This window comes from Galeopterus variegatus, unplaced genomic scaffold (genome assembly GCF_000696425.1).
Source record: "Galeopterus variegatus unplaced genomic scaffold, G_variegatus-3.0.2 Scaffold268, whole genome shotgun sequence".
NCBI lineage: Eukaryota > Metazoa > Chordata > Mammalia > Dermoptera > Cynocephalidae > Galeopterus > Galeopterus variegatus.
This window is the reverse complement of record NW_007726379.1, coordinates 353,993-375,723: the sequence shown is the minus strand read 5'-3', so window position 1 is coordinate 375,723 and position 21,731 is coordinate 353,993. Positions and strand designations below refer to the sequence as shown.

The following is a 21,731-nucleotide window of genomic DNA, read 5'->3' as shown; positions in this document are numbered from 1 at the left end:
TCAGTCCTAAAACTGAATTCATTGCCTTGTTCCTCACATGATCCCCATGGCTGAGTCTCTTGGCCAACTGTAGGGGAGGAGAAGGCTGCAAACACCAGTGGTGTTCATAGTCCTCTCAGGCTCTGCTGGAAGGGAGGCAGAGTATAGCTATGGCTCCTCAAATCCACAGGACCTGGTCTGGGAAGGGGGAGGGGCAGGAGCCTGAGCTGCTCTGGTTAAGAGGCAGCTGAAGCTCTCAGGGAGCTGTCAGCAAAGCCACTGCTGTTCTGCCCTGGCCACTCCAGAGAGTGGCCTCAGTTAACCCTTCACCTCTAGCTGCTGACTCTGCTCCAAGCTCCTAGGACAATACCTCAGGCACTGAGCTAAGGTTTCTGTTTCTTGGCTCATCCTGTGGCCTCAAGGGGACCCTCTTTGGGCAACCATGAGAATCATGCCTCCTGAGTGTGGCTCTGGCCCTGCCTCTCCCTGCCCAGCAGCACCCTCTTGGTCATGGCTGAGGCAGGCCTCCTACCGCCAGGCTCCCCAGCTCCAGCCTTGGTCACACTCTTCCTCTTGTCTCATCTCCCTCCCTCTCCTCTGCTCTCTTTCCAGACCATCTCCCCTAAGGCAGCCTGGCCTCCTTCACTGCCTCCTCCCTTTCTCTGGCTTCTAGCCCACCTTCATGCTCTGGGCTCACCAGGCACAGAGTTCAAAAAGGCCTCTTTCCTAGAGGGAGCCCCCATGGGTTTGCCTAAAACAGTCTCCAGGTGGTAAACCCAGGCCCTAAACTCCAGGAAATCCTGCTGAGCAAATGGCTCTCTCTCTCTCTCTCGCGCGCGCGTGTGTGTGTGTGTGTGTGTGTGTACACGCACTCACATGCGCACATGTGGCAGGGGAGCAAACACGCTCATCCTGCAAATCCAGGAGGCACTTTGGGCAGCAGGGTCCTACCTTGCTCATTTTAGTCCATTTCCAGTGCTGTAACAGCCCTTCTCCAGACTGCCTTGTGGCCCCTCCCAATAGGGATCCCCCACCAAGTTTCAGAAGGGAATTGCTAAGTCCCCTTTCTAGTTATTAATAATGGCATTTGATCCCAGGAGCCTGTGCAGGAATTCCTGAGCTCCTGATGAATTGTCTCTTTATATCCAGACACATGGCCATTTCATTTTCTCATGTATGTATGATTTTCCAGCTCTTCAAGACAGAGGGATTTGATTGGAGCTGAAGTAAACTCATCAGGAAAACAAAATTTCACTAGATCAGTGGCTCTCAAACAGTGGTTCCTGTACCAGCATCACCATCAGCCCGGGAATTGCTTAGAAGTGCAAATTCTCCTCCAGATCTACTGAATCAGAAACTCAGGGAGGTGGATGGAGCCTGGAGATTTGCTTTTTATGAGCCTCCAGGTGATTCTGGTACCACTCTGGAGAACCTCTCCCCTATAAGCTTTCCACAAACCCACACACGGCCAGTGTTGACTCCAGCCTCTCATCTTTTTTTTTTTTTTCTTCCCTTTTTTGTCTCTTTTTTACTGACTGGTAATGGGATCGCAACCCTTGGTGTCGCGCCCGTACCGGTGGCCTCTCATCTTGAAGGTGGGATTGGATGCAGCATTGGCTTAATCAGATTTCTTTATGAAAAGGCCCAAAGCAGTGTTCTGTTCAGTTTTCTTATTTTTAAGAGAGCCATAGATTTTCATTTAATCCAAAGAGTAGATCTTAGAGAGGGGACAGGTGCTTAGCATAGCTAACAGGTAATTAACAGCAGCATGCTTCTTCCAGCTTGAAGTGCAGCATGGCTCCCCCACCTCCCTGGACTAGGTCTGCACCAGCCCAGACAGAGCCTCCTTGGGCAGTTCTCTCATCAGCTGGGGGCATGGCCTGCAGGGTACTCTGGTTCCCACCTCCCTCCAGAGCCCCAGCTTTGCTTTTAGTCAGTAACTGCAGGGGTTCCCACAGTTGTTCTCTGTGTCTTTGATTTTTCTCTTGTCCCGACAGTTCTTGAGTACCAAATAAGTGTCATGCCTTGGCCACATCAGCAGGTCTTCGCTCATGTGCTGGGGCCTCTCTGAGGCAGTTAGCTTCCTGCCAGCGCCAGGCTGGCCTGCTTCTCAACCCAGGTGGGTGGGCCTCTGGTGGGAACGCCCAATGTTTGCCAGGCAGCGCCCACCAGGGGCTCCAGAGACAGCTTACGTGCTTCAGGGCAGTTAGCTTTTTGTTAATTTGTCTGAAAAGAACCTCCCAAGGAGCAAAATCCCCCAGAATAGTCTCAATAACACTCAAGGTCTGGTGTGATGCAGACAGTGTGAAAAAACAAAGCCGGCCTTGTGCTCTGTTGAATACCCTGATGCAGGTCCATGTCAGACCAAACCTGTGCCCCGCAGGCATCTGGGTGAGGCTGCATCTTCTGGACTGTGGGGCTTTGGGCCTGAGCATCTGAGGGATGGGCTGAGGCAGGCAGGGGCATGACACCAGCACATCCCCAGGGGAGTAGGTGCTACCTGTTGTCTCATTAAAATGGGCTTCCTTATTATTTTGTGAACTGAGATTTTGCTGAATTAAAAGATGCTTTAATTCAGGGGTCATTGCCTGGGCCTCTGGTGTTTGTTTTAATGGGCCTGGGCCTGCTGTGGCTTTGGTGGTGACTATAGATGAGCAGATAAGGGAGGGAGGACATGCAGGAATAGTGACATGTCATGTTATCGAGTGTGCATGAATGGTCTGGCATTGTGCCGCCTGCTTTCTGTACCCCATTCATCGTGCTCCATTTAGTCCTCACCACAACTCAGAGGCACATGCCCTACTATTATCCCTGATTTATGGATGGACAAACTGAGGTACAGAGAGGTTAAGTAACTTCTTCAAGATCACAGGGCTTGGTGGCAGCAGAGGAAGTACTGGCACCCAGACCTACATGATGCTGAAGACTGTGTCTTACCCCTCCTGCCCCATATAGGATCAGAGGTCACCCCTGCAGCCCACATAGGCCAAGAGGGGAGGCTCCCTCAGCTGCTGGGTTTGGGTATCAGGAGACCTGGAGCATTTTCCAGTTTCCACTACCATCTAGCTGGGTTAACTTCAGAAATCACCTCTGGGAGCCTCATTTTCCTCCCCTATAATCAGAATCCAGAACTCCGAGTCCTGGCTCCAGCTCTGACTTGCCCCGTGACAAAGAGACATTGTCTCTTTGGGCTGGGCCTCACAAGTCTCAACACCCCCCTGTTGGTGGTCTGTACTGTCCCTTTGATGTTCTGTGAGGTTCTGAGTGTGCCCCTCAGCCCTGAGACGTGGAGGTTTGTGCTGACACTGGCACAAGCATTCCTGCCTCGAGGTCATGGGGTGCAGGGTTGCCAGTGCTGGGATCTTGGCTCGTGGACTCAGCTCGTGGTCCTGCTCTGCTGACCCATTCATGTTCTGGTCAGGAGGCTGGAGGTCAGGACAGGCCCTGCTGGTTGAGGCAGCACAGAACTGAGGGCTGCAATGGGGAGTGGCATCCCAGCCAGGCCAGCAGCTATCCTTCAGGCTCCTGAAGGGAAGGAACCTGGATGTGTTTTAGAGGCAGGGAAGAGTCAAGGAGGCAGAAGTCCTCAGACCTTCTAAGAAGAGTTCTCAGTCTGCTTCCTTGTGGAGCCAGACTGTCATAGCTGGTGGTGATGAGTGAGTGTGTGTGTATGAGTGTGTGACTGTGTGTGTGTGTGTCACGGTATGGTGTGTAGTGTGAGTGTATGTATATGTATGAGTGTATGTGTAAATCTGTGTGCACATGGTATTTGAATGTGTGCAGTGTTGTGTGTAGGGGGGGTGCCCTCACGCTCACGGCACCCTCTGGGACAGTCGGGCTTGGCTGCCCAGTGGCTGTGTGACTTCATGGCAATGGAGGGGTCAGCTTTACATGGACCCAAAGAGGTCCCTGGGTCCCAGGACAGGAGCATGAGGGAGGGTGGTGGGAGGGGACAGAAGCCACACTCTGCCGGGTGTGGGGTTGTCTTTGGTGCTTGGCCTCCTCATCTCTGCTGCGGTCCTGCAGAGCTCCTCTTTCTTGCACTGGGGTTGCTTAGCAGAAAGAAGCATTCCTTCTTGTGTTCTCAGAAACTCAGGTCAGTTTTGGGGCCCTTCAGATAATCGAGTTTTATGGGACTTCAGCTGAACTCACTATACATTTATTGAGCACTTACTAGGTTCCAGGTGCTATAAAGGGTACTAAATTGGAAAGAAATGGTTCTTTGCCTTCAAGAAAAGCAGTCTGGTGGGGGAGGCCAACACACACACAGCTGACATTCGAAGCTGGCAGTCTGAGACGTGGGCTGTGATTGAGGCCCAGGAAAAACGCAGTGGGAGAAAGAGGAGGGAAAGAAGATTTTAGAGTGGGTGGTACTAGCTATCCTTAGAGAAGACCATTTACACTGTTCCTATGAGATGGGGGACAAGGGAATGAAGGGGGACAGGTGGGCGTGGCTATGTTCCAGTAAAATTGCAAAAACAGACTGCTAGCTTGCAGGCTAGTGCGCTGACCCTGGTCTGGACCATCATGTCTCTAAGTATGTTATAGTGGGGTGATATTTTCCTAGGTGCTTCATGGAGACGCTTTTGTGGTCCAGTAAGTATGAGTAAGTCAGTAGTCCGCATCCTTTTCTTAACAAAGGCTCTGAGAAGTTCTGCAGTAAATAAGCCTGTTTAATTTTGTTCAGCACATTTTTCAAGCAATGTGGTTTTTTCTCTTTGTAATATCCATGAACACACTGCAGACCTCAGAGTCTCAGGAACACACTCTGGGAAACCCTGGTGTAGCCCAGCACACAGCCTTTTAGCGAAAGCTGCCTCCAGTCTCCTGATCTAAGGTCAAGACATCAGACACGTCACTTGAGATTTGATTAGAGAAAGCATTTTGGCTTCATTAAAGTTCATTAAATGAGCCATCCAGTGTAATTTAGCTGAATAAAAATGGCTCAAATGGCTTTAACCCCCACCCCCTTTTACAGCAATTTAATTGAGGGAAAAGCAAATGTATCAATGATGTAGAAAAATATTTCTTGGCCTTTAAGAGGAACGTTGGATGTGGCAGCACCTGCTTCCTTGTCAAAGGCGCTAGATTTTAAGGGGTTGGCTTGTGGGTGCTCCTCTGTGCTGGCAGCAGACCTTGGTGACAAGCTTGCATCGTGCCTCCTTTCTTCCTACCGAGTTAACCTAAGGAGGTTGACAGCAGCTACCTTCACAGCTCCTCACAGTGGGCTGCAGCCATCTCTGGGGTGCGGTCGAGGGGTGTGGAAGTCTCAGGGTCAAGACTGATGAGGTGTACCTTCCCTAGCTCTTGGAGAAGTGGGCAGTGGGCCGTCACAAATGGGCTGCTGTGGGTTGTTCCTTTTCAGCAAGCTCTGTGTGGGATTTGGTGCTGCCTCTGGAAATTCTCTTCTTTAAACCTTTCTTCCAGATTTTTCAGCAATTTCAAAGGAATCCGGGTATGGTGTGGCAAGGAAGGGACTGGCTGTCTCTGAGGAGATTGCTATGGGCTGAAGGTTGATGTCCCTCCCCCAAATTCATATGTTGAAATCCTCATTTTCAAGGCAATGGTCTGAGGAGGTGATGGCCTTTGGGAGGTGATTAGGTCATGGGGTAGAGACCTCATGAGTGTCCTTATGGAATAGGCCCTAGAGAGCTAGTTAGCCCTTCCACCACAGAAGATTGGAGTGAGAAGACAGTGTCCATGAGGAAGCCAATTCTCACCAGACACCAAATCTGCCGGTACCCAGCCTCCAGAACTGTGAGAAATACATTTCTGTTGGAAGGCAGCTATGCTCACCATTATACCACTAATACTGATCATTTCTGTTGTTTATAAGCCACCTAGTCTATGGTATTTTATTATAGCAGCCCAAATGAATTGAGACAAAGACTAAGGAGATATCTCTTTTATGGGGAAAAATAAGAAGAGGACAGATAGCTGAGAAGGCACTGGATCTTAAAGAAGGGAGAATTGTGCCTTTCAAAATGCTACCTTCATTGATGAAAGAAGTAAGATTTGCATCATGGTGACTGCAGCTAGCAAGCCATAGCCATGGGAGCTTGCAGGCCTGAAGTGGTTGGACCTTCACTGTTTTCTGGTTAGCTATGCTGGATGCACCAAGCCCATACCGTGCTCAAAAAAGCACCTTTTGCCAGCAGCAGAATGGATCCTCTAGGAAAAATCAGTGATGGTGGTATTCATCTTTGGCATGCAAGTGGAGCATACCCCTGGTTCTCTGTTCTCTTTCAATAATCTTTTGGTTGGTTTCATCAGGTTGGTTTCTCTTGGCAACAGCGTTCATCCTGTTGACCCTATTGTAGGGCAGTAGATTTTGCAGGGTAGAGGGTGACATCCTCCCCAATCAAGGGCTCCACTCCTGCTGTAGTTGGGTGCTTCCACTGGGAAGGTCATGGGACTGCTTCCGATGCTGAGGTTATTACTAGTCAGAGGGGAGGTCACCTGGAAGGATTGCTGTTCACAATGGGGTTAATGTAGGAGGTGCCATCTCAGCCCTATCACTCCTCAGGACCCAGAGTTGGCCATATGTGTGTCTGCCACCTTGTTCCCAGAGCACCCAGTGGCCACATCATCATTGTTTATTACTTCTGGACCCAGAATCTGGGCTGTGAGAGCCATTTGTGCAAGACAAAATTAATGGCTTTGTTTGGGAGTCTCAGATGAGAGATACAAGGGGCAATGTCACAGAGCTTAATTTTGGGAAAGTGTTTGATGCAACATCTCATAAAAATATGGCTCACCAAATTAATTCAGTAGTCAGGTGGCTTGGAAACTGGCCATTGACCCAAGCAGAAGTCAGACAGGGTTGGTAATAGATCTGTTAGGGAGGAGGCACCGGAGGAGGCTGCTATGGGACTCAAAGACAGGATGGTTCTTAATTAAACTCTTGTCTGATGAGCAGGGTAGCCAGCTCATCAATAACTGATGACAGGTGACTAAAGGTGTGATACCAGCTAGGAGAAAAATCAGGGGCAGTGAGTTCTGAGAGGCTGGTAAATCCCATTGAAGCCCCCTGCTTCAGTCTCCCCCTTTACCCTGCACTATGAACGTTTATAAATGACCGGGGTAGGTAGGATGCCCAGAGGCGCACTCTGCCTGTTTTGTGATGTGTTTATATATGTGTGCCTTACTTCTTGACTTCCGTGTGAATGTCTGTCTCTGGCAGGGCGCTCTGTGCAGCTGCACAGTTTGTGCACACTGCACTCCTTCCTGGACTAGTGCAGCACAGCATTCCCGTCTCTGAGAAAACGCACTGGGGGGTGTGTATGTGTGTGGACAGAGTGCACGAGTGTTGCAGTGGCTGATCCGCTCCATCTCAACACAGAACTGGAGGAATCCAGGGGTCCTTTCTCCTCCAGGTGGAGCTTGGTAGGTGGTGGGGGAGGGGTGAGAAGGAGATGAAGCTGTGACCCCCCCTGGGAGAGCAGGAGTCCGGCCATCCCTTAGGAGGTGTCTCAGGCGCCATCCCTCCTCCAGCTTGTAATAAGGAGGTAGTGCTATTTCTTATTCCTTATTTGCCCAGAATGTTTGTTATTTTCTTTCTTTCAGAATCCAATTTTCTCTTGACATTTCTGCCTAATGTAGCAAAGCATGACCTTTGTGAGAGGACATTGCTGGCAGCCTGCTCTCTGCCTTGGGCTCCCTGGAACTCCTGGCAGGCTTCCTGCCTGCTCCTCCCTTGGAGACGGGCCAGGCTGCCCCCACACCTGGTCTGCTCCTGTCTCCTGGCCGGCTAGTCCCAGCCGGTTGCTTCTGTATCTCACCAGGGGCATGCTGCCCTGGGCTCAGCGAGCCTGGGGCTTCCGGCTGCTGGCTCCCCACACGATGCTGCTGCTCAGAGTCAGAACAGTGGGTTTTGTTCAAGGGAGCACTGGAGTGGGGTGGGGAGCTAAAGGTGATGGCTGGAAGTCTTTCCAAAGCTCTGGGGGGATTCCCTTGTGAATTTGGAAGTTTAGGACTTGCCTAGCATTTGCTGCCATGGATACTGCTGTGTGTGCGTAGACAGTAAACCAGGAAATACAGAGCAAAACAAAAGATTTCTACCTAGATGAGTCAAACACTCAGATTTATTAACACGCCATAAAGGCTAATGGTAATGGATACCCAGAGGGTGGTACTGAAACATGTTGTCCTTGACCCTGAGTTCTGAGCTCCTGGTCCAATAGCTGGGTAGGGTCAGCGACTCTGGGGCTGTGCATGTCCGACCCCTGCTCCTCCTTCTAGTCAGGAGATGGGCCACTGTGGGGAGCTTTGTCCCAGCTAGTGTCCTCAGTGGTCATCACTGCAGCTCTTCTGATCAGTGGGGGATGGTGGAAGTTTGTAAAAATAAGACATAGGGTCATTAGGGGTTTTGTGGAGCTGAGTTTGCGGATGACTTAGATTTATAGGTGTCTAGTGAGCAAGTGCTGTCACACTGGAACTCTGAGTCCTGCAGAGAGGAGGTGGATGCGTGTGGGGGGTCGTGGAAGCCGTCCTAGAGAGCCTCCTAGAGTCCTAAAGTCCTAGTGGAACAGTGCAGTTGTGAGACACCTGCCTTTCCATCTCCACCAGCCCCCTGTACCCTCAGAGTGGGGCTGCCTCTCCTACATCGTCACGGGCTGTCTCAGAGACCCAGACAGGTCAGGCCAAGGTAGCACCAAGCCAACTCACCAAAGGTAGGGCCACCTCACACAAGAAGGGGAAGCCCTAAGGTTGTTCTTGTATTTGGATACCTGCTCCTGTTATGAACTGGGTAGACCCTCTCACTAAGTGCTCTTACCCAGCCTCAACTCTCCCATGAGCTTCAGACCTTGCATCCGACAGGTTGTTTGATTTCTCTCCTTGGGTATCTAACAGGTATCTCAAACTTAATGGTTTCAAGAGGAAGGATCTTGACCCCACCACTTCCGTGTGACTCTGGGAGGCCTCCTCATCTCACCGGGCAATGTCACCACTCACCCGGTCACTCCATTCTCTTGCCCTACTCTCCTAGATCCAATCCAATAGGAAGTTCTGGTGGCTCTACCTCCAGCACCTACCTTGAATCCATCTGCTTAATCGCCTCTGCGCAGCCTCCTAAGTGGCCTGCCGGCTTCCAGTCTCCTATTTTCAAAAACGGTCTTTAGATTATGTCACTTCCTTACTGAAGACCATCTATCCTTCCCGTTGCTCTTTAAAATAAGATTCAAAGTCCTCCTCAAGGTGGGTGTGGCATGACACATCCCTTTCCTGCTTGTGCCTAAGCACTGCCCCTCCGTCCCTCCTGGCTGGCCTCCTTGGCACCGGTCACCTCTCAGGCCTTTGCACTGGCGGCTGCCACTGCAAACACCCCTCCCCCAGCACTCAGCCTGTCCTCTCAGAAGGCACTTCCCCGATCCCTCCCCCTCCCAAGTCACTTGCTTACATCTCTTTGTTTATACTCTTCCTTCTGCCTATTCATTTGTAACTTGAATATAAGGTTCCAGAGGGATCTTATCTTCCCCCTCAATGGTCCACCCCCTCATTCCTCAGTGTAGCCTATATTTGGCTCTCAATAAATATTTGTTGTAGAAGTCATCTAAATATAGGTGCATGTGGAAGCATATGTGTGTATGCATAAGCAAGAATCTGTGTTTGCATTTATTACTTACATGTTTAATAGACACAAATACGCACACACTCGTGTGTGTGTGGATAGCTATTTACCTAAATGGAATCGGCTCCGCCGTCCGTTCTCATCAGTAGATGAGTACATTGTTCCTGGGGTGCCACTTCGATTCGAGCAGTGTCTAACTGCTGCCTTCAAGGGCTGTTATTGCATCAAAAGTTGTTTGTTGAGCCTGGCAAAGTAATAACCGTGGGCGTGTTTCTTCTTTTATTCAGAAGACTAATGGCTGCTGCTTTCCCCTTTACTTCCTAATGAGAACAATTAAATAGCCATTAAGAGGAGAACAGACGTGTGAAGAAGAGGCTGATGTCTTGATCACTGATGGCACGTTTGCCAGGGGAGGGACCAGCTAGGAGGAATCCTAGGTGACCTGAAGAGTTTTTTGACCTGTGTGAATTTGAAGGATGCTTGGTGGCATGTGTACCCTGAGAGCTCTCTATGCTCTTAGAGAAGGGTGGCTTCTAAAAGGCTCCCTGAACTTTTATTGCAGGGAGAGGATATGACAAAATGACCAAGGGAATTTTGTTTTGTAAAATCTTGCCCTTTACACGGCCTCAAAATCTTCTCCAAACGTATCTGTGGCCTCAACTATCAGCAGATGTATCACTAGCAGAATATAGCAAAGAAGAAGAAAAACAAAGCCAGGCTCCAGAGAAATGACCATGCTTTCTACCAAGAGCATTATAAATGCCATATCTGTCCTTTAATTTCCCCTTTATTTGTCCTTCTTGCAGAAACCTGTCGAGTAACCGGCTCACCACACTCTCCTGGCAGCTGTTCCAGACGCTGAGTCTTCGGGAATTGTAAGTTCAGATAGAAGACTGTCCAGGTAGTGAGGTGGTGGCAGTGGTTGGGTGGGGAGAAGTGTCAAGCAGTGGAGCCACCTGAAGGCTGGGTGTGCATTCCTGAAGGGGCTGCTTGGGTTGGATGATGCAGAGTGTACCATGTTCAGTGACAGCGATCCACCCCTGGGCTTGATTTTTGATCTTTCTGGACACAGTCTATTTCAGAAGATAGGAATCTCATCTTTGATCAGGACTTAGTTTTGTGATCTGTAGGTAATTAGAAATAATAGTATTGATATTTATAATAATGAAGGGTAGTTATCAACTCATAATAAATAACATTCACAATACATAACTCTGTAGATTATCAGGTATACTTTCATTTACAAGATCTTAGATTTATCATCACAAGAGTCATGATAGGTATGTATTATTATTCTCTGCATTTTATGAGTGAGGATTCGGAACCCTAGAAAGGCATTTGAGATTCAACTAAAATTTCATTGCTAGGGACTAGGGGAGCTGGGACTTGAACCCAGGCCTTCCAAGTTCTGATTGCATGTCCTCTTTACCACCCATGATCTTCTGTCAGCCTATTTGGCTTAAGAATAGGCATAGTGGGGGAGGTGGGGAGGCCATGTATTTACCGAGCCTGCGTGTGGACTGCTTAGCTTGCTGCATTCCAAAGCTGATCAGCGCACCCCTACCCCAGCCAGCCATTTTGTACAAACAAATGTTGGCTGGGTAAATGAAAATTCATGACCACTGATGGAAAAAATAACTCATGATGATGTGTGAGTCATCGAGGTCGTCTCTGTGCATGGAGGACAGCATAAATCAAGGAATAAATTGAAAAGGAATTAAAGCATGGATGAAGTTAGGGATTCAGGGTTCCAGAGATACTGCTCATGTGTTCCCATGTACTTGGTGACTCGGATCCAAATTCACTGAATGTAGATTGCTTTACTATCTTTACCAAGAGGCAATGACCTTGGACCTCTGCCTATGTTGTTGGCCTTTCAACTTGTTCTCCCTCCATGTGGCAAGACCTGAGTTCACAGAGGAGTCATCACCTTACCTTTTCAGACCCAGCTGGTCAGGAAGGGGAATATTTACATCTGGCATCCCAATAGGCTATGACCCCATGACACCCTTGTTCTTATCCTTATGGTTCTAAATGCCCATACGATGCTTGAAAAGGCCATTCCAGGGATAGGAAGTACAGTGTTTGTCTCTTTAAAAGTGTTGGGGAGTTTAGGGCAATACTTCTATGGGTTGTTTTCCTTTCTTAGAATTGTACTCCTCCCAGCAGGCTACTGGCCTGGTGTGGGCACCATATGCAAAGTGATCAGAATTCTTTAGTTACGTATAGTTGTGATCCAGATGTATACCAATAAAAACTCCTACCTGAGCTAGGAAAAGGTGAATGTGTACTTATTTGTTTATAAAACACTGAGAAAAAAGACTATGTCACAGACATCTAAATGTCAGACTGTTACATGTGACGTGTTGTATTCATTCCTAGGTTTGCAGGTGGAAAAGACCTTAGCGATAAATTAGCATAACTGCTACTATTTACTAATAACACTGATTTCTGAGCTCTTGCTCTGTGCTAGACACTGTGCCAAGCAATCTATTAAATTATGCATGTTATTTAATTTAATCCTTATGACAAGTCTATAAGGTAGGAATTATTACTATCACTTCACATTCGAGGACACTGAGGTGCTTAGCAAGGTTACGTGTCTTGTTTAAAGTCACCCATTAAATAAGTGGTAGTGTGTGCACTCAAAACCTTGACTGCTATAGACAGCTATCTCCCAACCTTTTCAATCTGTTTCCAATGCAAGGATTTATTACAATAATTTTCAAAAAGTACATGATTGTGGTTCTTTCTTAAGTTACCCTAGAATTGATTGGGAGTCCTAAGGGCTCTCTTTCTTGGGAGTCTTGCATTTAGTTCTCCTGGAACACCTGTCCCCTCCATCTGGGGGAGGCCAGGGATAGCTTCTCTCCAGGGGACATCTGGGGTCTGCTGTTGGCTGAGTTATTGAGAAAACGTTCAGTGCTCTTTCTAAAAGAATCACTGGATGCTAAATCAATGGTGTGCTGCTGCCCTGGTGACCTGTTTCATGGACTTTTAGAAACAGTTGTTCGGTGGATATATATTTAAAAAAAATGTCAGATTACTCCCAGAGGATCATGGGATTCGGCACTCAGCTTTGCCTGAGATCAATACACCAGCGAGGTAGATGTGACTTACGGAGAAATGAAGACGTTCCCTCCAGTGCGAGTCAGTATGTGAGTGCCACCGTGTCCGTGCAGTATTTTATTTCTGTCATATTGTTAAATAAGAAAAAATTATATTGGAGAATAAAGAAACCCCCTTCTAAGGAGCATTTGCCCTGGTAGGGGTCTATTTTTTGAGGAAGAATTGAATGTTGAGAGTGGAAAATTTATCTTTTGGCTGACGGGGCTGCGTGTTGGCTCTTAGCGGTGGCTATGATTAAAATCCAAACATTTCCAGTTCCTGGCAAATGGAAGCGGGGGTAGTATTTTCTTGTCTGACTTCCTGATTAGTCCACGTGGCGCCATCTGCCATGAGCCACCTAGACTGCCAGGGCCTGCCTGTTGGAACCTTTGGGCTGGGGGGTGGGGATGGGTCTGGTATTTCCAAGAAGAAAGAATTTTGGCCCCGGAGCAGAGAGGGCTCGGCATGCTGTGGCAGCCAGGAAAGTCACAAGCCAGAAGTGTGAGGCTCTGAGTGACCTTCTGCAGGAACAGAGGGGCAAACAAGGGTATTCAACAAGTTCTTAGCACTTTTCATTCTGTCGCTGAGGATCTCTGCCATACCCCCAGCCAGCTCTACCCCCAATAGAGGACCCTTGATATTAGAACTGATGCTGTTGAGATGCCCCATTGGAAGGGCCGAGTGTCTGCTACTTTTCCAGTAGTAAAGAAGGAGAAAGAAGATGCATGTATTGAGCGCCTAACGTGTCCCAGGTCCTGTCTCATCGTTAGAACAATCCCACAAGGGAAGTATCGTTACAACCTGTTTTACAAATGAGGGATTTGAGGCTCGGCCATGTTAAACAACTAGTCCAAGTTTATGTGGTTAGTCAATGGTAAATCTGGGAATTAGTATTTTGATTTTTGGCGTCATCACCATCGGCAACACATCCTGCATGCTCCACGACTCTTTCTAGAAGCCCCTCTTAAGATGGGGGCTCCTCTGGGTAGAATTACAGTAAAAAGCAAACAAGTTACTGTCTCAGAGTCCTTGCCACATGCTAAGACCCTTCCTTTGCCTTCTCTCATTTACTTTCGTGAGATGAGAGGGATGGTCCCGGCCGAGCACCTGGCTCACAGCATCCTCCCTGTCACCCCCTAGTCCAGGCAGTGCTCCTCTTACGGAGCGAGCTAGACGCTTCTTGCAAGATGTGCTTTGGCGTAGCCAGTGCTATCTCAATGGCACAGGTTTGAAGACATTTGACTTGGCATTGCACAGTGCTCTCAGAAGTTTCTGGTTATGGCAAGATGGTGTTTTTCCCTCACGGAGAAGACTCGAACAGTCTGTCTAAAAATCAGAGCAAGAATCGGAGAGGTTGTTTTAGAGACAAATAATGAATTAAGAAGAAAAGAAGCCTGGATTCTGAATCCCATGATACAACTGAGGCTATGACAGTGGCAAAAGGCACTGGAGGATGTGAACCCACAGCACAGAAACCCTTCAGAAATACCCTAAGGGCCATTAACGTATCTTGAACAGGCTTCTCTTAATACCCTGGACTCGTGGAGCAGACATGATTAAAATAGATTGGAATATTTCATTTTCTTAAAGCAAGGTGATAATTACCTCTGGTATAATTTACAGATGTAATTGACTTGGTAAAATATTAACTCGGGATCAGGGATGGGTTTGGGTTGATCCCAGCACTTTCCTTTTTCCAGTCTTGGCTGTGACCACTTTGCAAGCTCTCAGAGAAATCTCTAAACAATAATGTTAATAATGGTATTACTATAATAATAATTTCTGGCCTCTTTATAACCCTTTTTAATCTCATCATACCTTTGTGAAGAAGGAGGTTCGAGCACAGTTACTCCCATTTTACAGATGTTAAAACAGAGACTTGGAGGAGGAAGTTGCTGGCTGCATTTGTTTCCTAGGCTGTCTTCAAAGACTGCCACAAACTTGGTGGCAGAAAACAGCAGAAAATTATTTCCTCACTGTCTGGAGGCCAGAAGTCTGAAATCAGGGTGTCAGCAGGGCCGCCTTCCCTTCCAGCTTCTGGTGGCTCCTGGTGTCCCTGGGCTTGTGGCTATGTCACTGCAGTCTCTGCCTCTGTCTCACATGGCCTTCCCTGTCTCTCTGTCTGTCATCTTCCTCTCCCTTCTCTTATGAGGACATTGGTCATGGGCTTTAGGGCCCACCTGTAATCCAGGATGCTATCATTTCTTGATCCTTAAATTGATTACATTTGCCAAGACTCTATTTCCAAATAAGTTCACATTCACAGGTACCTGGGGTTAGGACTAGGACATATCCTTTTGGAGGACACAATTCAACCTGTTATATTTGCTCAAGGTGATGCGCCTGGGGCCTTTTGTTTGCGTACTTTTCCTGCCATCTGACTGTTATTATCTCAAGAGGCCTGCGCTGATCGCTTGTCCCTCTTGGTATCCTTTGCCATGTGACAGCAGGGCTGCCCTTGCTGACCTGGGTCTCCTCCCCATTTGCCACTGCCTGGCCCCAGGTTTGCCACTGGCAGCTCCAATGCTGTGGAGGGGAGAAGAAAACCCCCAGAGTGATGACCGGAGGGAAATCAGTGTTTTCTAAACACCCAGTCATGGCCTAGGCTGTGCTGCAAAGTGCCTGGGTGCCCAGCCCGGGTGGGGCTGAGTTAGTCCGTGGGAAGCCCCCAGGGCCCTGCAATTAGGCCCTGAGCCATCTTGGGGCAAGGGCTGGGTGTTGGTAAGCTTTGCCCTGAAGCAGCTGCTGCTGTGTTATTCATAGGGCTGCCTGCATTATTGATGGAGTCTGGAAAGCTGTGCTTCAAGTTCCCACCAAAGGCCTGCCTGAAGGCTCCTCTGTGTGGGACCTGTTTTGAGGGGAGAAGGGACACAAAATGGACAGCGTCATTTAGACCTAGCACTTGCCGGTTTTTACGTTTCTCCCACTTTACCGCTTGAACCCTCTCTTGTCAGGATATGAAGGCGATTGTGGATTTGCTCAGAGGGCTACCCAGGGTGCCACTATCTTAAGACTCTAAATGCTTTCCGCTGTGTGTTTGTGTCTTATTCTTTAGAAGGAAAGTCCAGAGGGATGGGGGGAAACCCCAACGTTCTTTTGCAGTCTCCAGGAGACTCTGGACTGCAGCAAAGGACCAGATCTCAAGGTACATTCCTTCTGCTGGATCAGGTCCTGTTCCTGGAGGGAAAAAATAGAAGGAACCAGAAATGTTGTTGCTGAGCCTGTGCTTGGCAGCATCCTCAGCACTTCCCAAACGTCTCACCTAATTCTACTGCCAGCCTCAGGACACCGGCACTGTCTGCCTTTGGGGGCTGCCAAGATGTTGGGGTCTGCAGCAGGACAGGGCTCAGAGGCGGGACTGCATAAGTGCGGTGTGGCTTGCCAAGCCCCTCACTTGTCTAGTCTTTCCCACCCAGGTGGATAATTTGTATTTTTACACCTACTTAATAATGAATGACCATAGCTTGTCAAGCGAGAAGCTGGGAAAACCATGCTGACCTGGTTCAGTGGCTTATATCCACGTGTCTGCCAGCCGGGCTGCCAGGCCTCTCCTCACAGCCCCTGCACTGGGAATCCAGACCGCTCCACCTCGTCGGGCCTCCCTTGCCCACACGCACTGGGCAGCTAATTTGACTTTCTGCTTTCCTACGCAAACCCTCGAAGTGCCTGCCTTCCCTCTGTTTCCTCCTGGTGTGAGGGTTAGATGAGGTGGTGCCGAAAGCATCTAGCATGGTGTTGGCATTAAGGAAAGTGCCATGGAAAGATTATTATCCTATTACTTTTCTTCTCTCTCATGTTCGCCTGTCCACCTTTTCTCTTTTCTCTGTCTCGTTTCTCAGCCATGAGGCATCCTGCCGTAGTAGCCCCGTAGCCCCGAGGCAAACACCTCCAAGGCTTCCTGACCTTGTCCTTCCCTCTCCTCCTCCAGGACCTTCCTCTCTCCCTCCCACCCCAACCCTGCCCCCACCCCACTCCTAATAGTTTCCTCTTCTCCTTCCCACTGATTCTTCTCTTCTGCTTTCAGCCAAAAACAGTTCCCTCCGCCATTGCTTTCCTGTCCCCTGAAGCTTAAACCTCATCTTCCTGAGTCCTTCTTCTCTTTCCTTTTCTTCTATCCTCAACAAAACACCGATACTGCCTTGTTTTCCTTTATGAGGTTTCATGGTTTTCCCTTCCCTCTCCCAATTTTTACCACTCCACTGCAGGCCCTTATTAATTAGGCAACATTTCTCAAGTGGTGGTCCAGAGTCCCTTAGGGTCCCCAAGACCCTTTGAGGGAGACCATGAGGTGACCTATTTTGATAATAATACTAAGACATTCTTTGTCTTTTTCACTTTCATCCTCTCATGAGTGGACAGTGGAGTTTTCCAGAAGCCACATGATGTGTGATAATATCATAGTCCTGATGACTAATGGAATTTGTGCTGATGTATGTTGGTATTTACATTTTTTCAGTTTCAATTTCTAACATGGTAAATAGTGATAGATATAACCCACATAAACAAAAGCTCTTGGAGCTCTCAGGAACTTTTGAAGAGTGAAAAGGAGTTCTGAGACCAAGAGTTTGAGAACACTGACCTAGACCCTGGCAGCCTCGGTGGTGCCTATGTATGAGTTAGAAAAGACGGCCCTCTGGGTGGCTGTAGCTTCATGCCAGGGCACTGGGTCTGGCCAGGGATGTGCAGACTGGATTTCATCCCCTGTTCGTCCCTTTGGCTGGGTCCTTTGAGAAGAGCATGACCTATGCAACTGTAACGGGGATCCTGTGTTTGTAAGGCATCCTAACTGGTGTCCCAGTCTCTAGCGGTCCTCCCTCCAGTGTATCTTGTGCACTGTTGCTGGACTGCTCTTCTTACAGACTTGCTTTGTTCATACCAATCTCCAGCTCTAAGGGCCTCAGTGGTTTCCCACTGCCTCCTGGATGAGCTCCAAACTTCCTGCTGTGGCAGTGAAAGTCCTCCACCATCTGGCTTCCCCTCGCCCTTCCAGCTTTATTTCCTAGCGCTCCTTGACAAACTCTCGGCCCTGACCAATCCTTTCTTTCCTGTCTTTATCCCAGTCTACAGCATTCCCTCTGCCTTTGTTACCTCCCTTTAGTGCTCCCCTCGTCTGTCTGCATGAGCTCCTGCCATCGGGAGTCCTGTCTTACTGCTCTTGGCATCTCCCATTGCACCCAGCAGTGCCTTGCACATGACAGATGGGGTGCAAAGTGCATGGGTTTTGGAGTCCAACAGACTGGGGTTTGAAACTCTGCTCTGTCACACACCAGCTGAGGGACCTTGAGCATGTGACTTAACCCCTTCAGCCATCAAGGAGACTCCCTCATCTGTATGGGAACAATACCAGCTATCTCCTTGGGTCATTGTAAGAAGCAGAAGCTCAATAAAGGTTAGTTCTCTTCTCTTCACCTTTTCTGAAAGAGTCCCATGTGTAGAGAGAAGTCCTGGGTACATTAAGGCTAAGAGGATGATGTGCCTTAGGGGTATTGGCCACATTCTACCTGTGGTGTCCCAGTGGTTAGGAAACACTGATTTCCCTGCCTAGGAGTCTCATTTTTTCCTGGAAGTTGATTAATTTTCATGCAGGCTTAACTATTTTGGAATTTGTCAGTTGTCAAAAATATCCTGGGTCTTAGTGCAGTGACCCAAGTGTCCCTTTCTCTGGGTGCCAACAGATTATCCCCTTAGTAGTCCAGAAAGAGAATTGTGTTTCCCCTAATGATCCAGGCATTCAGGTTTATTGAGTGCTCTTTACTTTAAGCGTTTTGCATTGATTGATGATGGTCATTGTCCTCCTAACAACCCCACGAAAAGGGGAGACTTGCTTCCAGTCACAAGGAAAATCAGTGGAGAAGGAGGGCATTGAACTTTACTCTTCTTCCATCAGACACTCTTCTTTACCAGGCTGGGAGCTCCTGGAGGACAGGGGCTGTCTTGTTCATCTTTGTATCAGCAGCACTCAGTCCACAGCCAGATATGGAGCAGGTGCTTATTTAGGTTTGTGGAATTTGTGAAGGAATAAAGCTGGTCCCAAGATGGGCTTTGTGTGTGTCCTGGAAATAGCTAACCACCTACCTACTCCCCCAGGGAGAGAAACTCTCTCTCTCTCTCTCTCTCTCTCTCTCTCTCTCTCTCCCCCACACACACACTTTCATTCAACAAGAATGTATGTGCCAAACTCAGTTTTAGGCACTGGGTATATAGCAGTGACATAGCAGGCAATGTCTGTGACCTCAATAGAGCTAAATTTTTTATCTGGGGAGACAGAAAAACAAACACACGCACTAAAATAAATATTTAAAGTGATTCAGGTGGTGACAAACAATGGAAAGAAGAAAATAGCCGGGCAAGGGACTGAGCTGTGTTAGGTCAGGGGTGGGTGGTGGCTTTTTTATAGAAGGTGGTCAGAGAAGGCTGTATGATTCCTTAATGAAGTCAGGTAGCTAGTATTGCAGATATGTTGGGTAAGCTCTGCAGGCAGAGGGGACAGTGAGCTCAAAGGTGTTGAGGCAGGAATGAACCAGTCCTGCGGGTGACCTTGCAAACAGCAGGGTGGGTGTGGCTGAGGAGGAGTGGGCGCTGAGTAGGAGATGAGGTCAGGGGTGAGGGAAGGGATGAAGATTATGTAGGACTTTGACTGATTTTCAATGAGATGGTAAGTCACTGGAAGGTTTTGAGAAGAGGAGCATTCCAGCTGACGGATTTGAAAGTTTTTCTTTGCTGGGTGAGTTAAGTGGGCTGGATTTCTTTCTTTTTTTTTAAAATAAGCTGATTGGCTTTAAAACTAAGTAAATTCATGGGCTCATATATATATTTTTTCTTCTTTTATGACCTTTCTAAATTCTTTCTCTCCTTAATCCCTGAAGAGCAGGTGGGGGCCCCTTTGGCCTCACAGCCCTGGGAGGGAGCTGGGCCATCTTCGGTTCAGGGGTTCCCTTCCCTTCTCTCCTTGCCCACAGGAGATTGGAGCAGAACTTCTTCAACTGCAGCTGTGACATCCGCTGGATGCAGCTGTGGCAGGAGCAGGGGGAGGCCAGGCTGAACAGCCAGAACCTCTACTGCATCAACGCCGACGGCTCCCAGCTCCCCCTCTTCCGCATGAACATCAGTCAGTGTGGTGAGTGCGTGTCCTGGCCTCACCTGGCTCCACCAAGGCATCCTTCAGATGCCAGACATGGTGCTGGACATTAGCCTGGAATGCTAGGGCCTTCCTTTCCAACTGCCTTTGCAGCCTTGAACTCTGAAGTTGGGTACAGACCTAACTCACCTTTTCCCCCCTTGGTCATTCCTGTCCCTTTGTGAGCCAGCTGTGGGAAGATTGGTTTCAGGAAAGCAGTAGGAGTTAAATGTACCTCTTCTCCTCAGATCAGATTCCCCTTCTCTCTGTGAGTTTCCTGTCAATCAAACCCAAAGGGGTGTATCTTGGAGTGTGGTCTCTGGACTTCCTTTCTCAGAAGCATCAAAGGTGCTTTCAGAAAAGCAGACTCCTGGTCCACCCACAGACTTGCAAAATCAGAATGTCTGAAGATGGGTCCTGGAAATCTGAATTTCTAGCAAGCTTCCCATGGGAGCCTGAAACTCACCACTTTTTTGAGAACCAGTGCCCAAAGTGGAATGATGCCATTGAGCTTAACAGCTAGAAATGCATTCCTTGAGCAGCTGCCCCATCCCTACCCTGCTGTGTAGGACAGTCCAACTGCATGGGCTTCAGTTCTGTGTTCTGACATCTGCTGGGAAGGTGATGTGAAGCGTATGGGGCTTGGGCATTTTCCAAGAGCACAAGCAGGTGTTAGAGTCATTATTGGGCAAGGCAAGAAGCACCACCATTGGCGCATGGAGAGAGCTTTCTCTGAGTAGTAAGGGCGTTCTTGCCTTTTCTCCCACCCTGTCCTCCCCCACCCCACTCTCAGACCTTCCAGAGATCAGTGTGAGCCATGTCAACCTGACTGTACGAGAGGGTGACAATGCTGTCATCACTTGCAATGGCTCTGGGTCACCCCTGCCTGATGTGGACTGGATTGTTACTGGGCTGCAGTCCATCAACACCCACCAGGTATGCATCCTCGGTTCAGACCCCATTGGGAGGTTGGGAGTGATCACTTTTTAATCTTAAAGAAGAGGGAAAACTTGTGGTCCTGTAGTAACATGTAGACTTGGGTTCCATCCAGCTGCAATATTTTTTAGCCATTTTGACCTTATATGTGCTACTCAACTTCTCTGTACCTTAGTTTCTTAATCTGTAAAATGGGCACAATACTGCCATTCACCTCATAGAGTTAATATGAGGGTTACCTGAACTCCTGACCATGAGGAGCCTGGCTTTGGTCAGTGGTTCACTAGAACGACTGCCTTCACCTTCTGCTTGGCTTTTTTTTTTTTTTTTTTGATTCTTAAAGGTGTTTGGGGGTTACGTAGGGGAGCCACCCTTGTAGAAACTGTTCGAGTGTTGTCTTTTATTGGGATTTTCAGACAAATCTGAACTGGACAAACGTACATGCCATCAACTTGACGCTGGTGAATGTGACGAGTGAGGACAATGGCTTCACCCTGACATGCATTGCAGAGAACGTGGTGGGCATGAGCAACGCCAGTGTCGCCCTCACCGTCTACTGTAAGTGTGTGCCATCATGCAGGATGGCTGTGCACAAGGGGATACCACCTCAGGATGCTGGGGAGGGGCAGAGGTGTTGCCAGGGCTGAGCAGGGGGCATAGTCTGCCAACAGGGGCAGACAGACTGGTGTAGGGCAGGGCTGAGAAGTCAGTCCTTGCATAGTAACCCCAGAAAGGGCATCCTTGTCCTCAGAAGAGGGTGTGCCTCCAACACAACGATGTCTTCAGGGTGCTCCTAAGTTGGCCTATTCTGCCTTTCGTTAAACCCCTAAAAGGTCCCAGGGGGGAAACCTCCAGCTAAGGTGGATCCAGAGCTTGGATGGAGATATTCCATCTGTTGGGATGGTGGTGGGACCTCTGCATTCCTCAGCCTTTTCAGAGCTGGGTGGGGAAGAATTGGGATTCCCATGCCAGTTGCTGGAAGGCTGCTCCAGGACACAGCAGACTCTGATCTGGGCTTCA

General features: G+C 48.6%; 1 protein-coding gene across 3 annotated transcripts in view; it reads left to right on the top strand.

Moving 5' to 3' along the window:
• Positions 1-21,731, top strand: part of NTRK3 (neurotrophic tyrosine kinase, receptor, type 3) — a 359,989-nt gene that overhangs the window by 94,208 nt on the left and 244,050 nt on the right. For all 3 annotated transcript variants that reach the window (XM_008566759.1, XM_008566758.1, XM_008566760.1), the window contains exons 4-7: positions 10,357-10,425; positions 19,618-19,775; positions 20,569-20,711; positions 21,128-21,269. In XM_008566759.1, the coding sequence (XP_008564981.1) occupies positions 10,357-10,425; positions 19,618-19,775; positions 20,569-20,711; positions 21,128-21,269 (512 nt within the window). The remainder of the gene's footprint in view (positions 1-10,356; positions 10,426-19,617; positions 19,776-20,568; positions 20,712-21,127; positions 21,270-21,731) is intronic.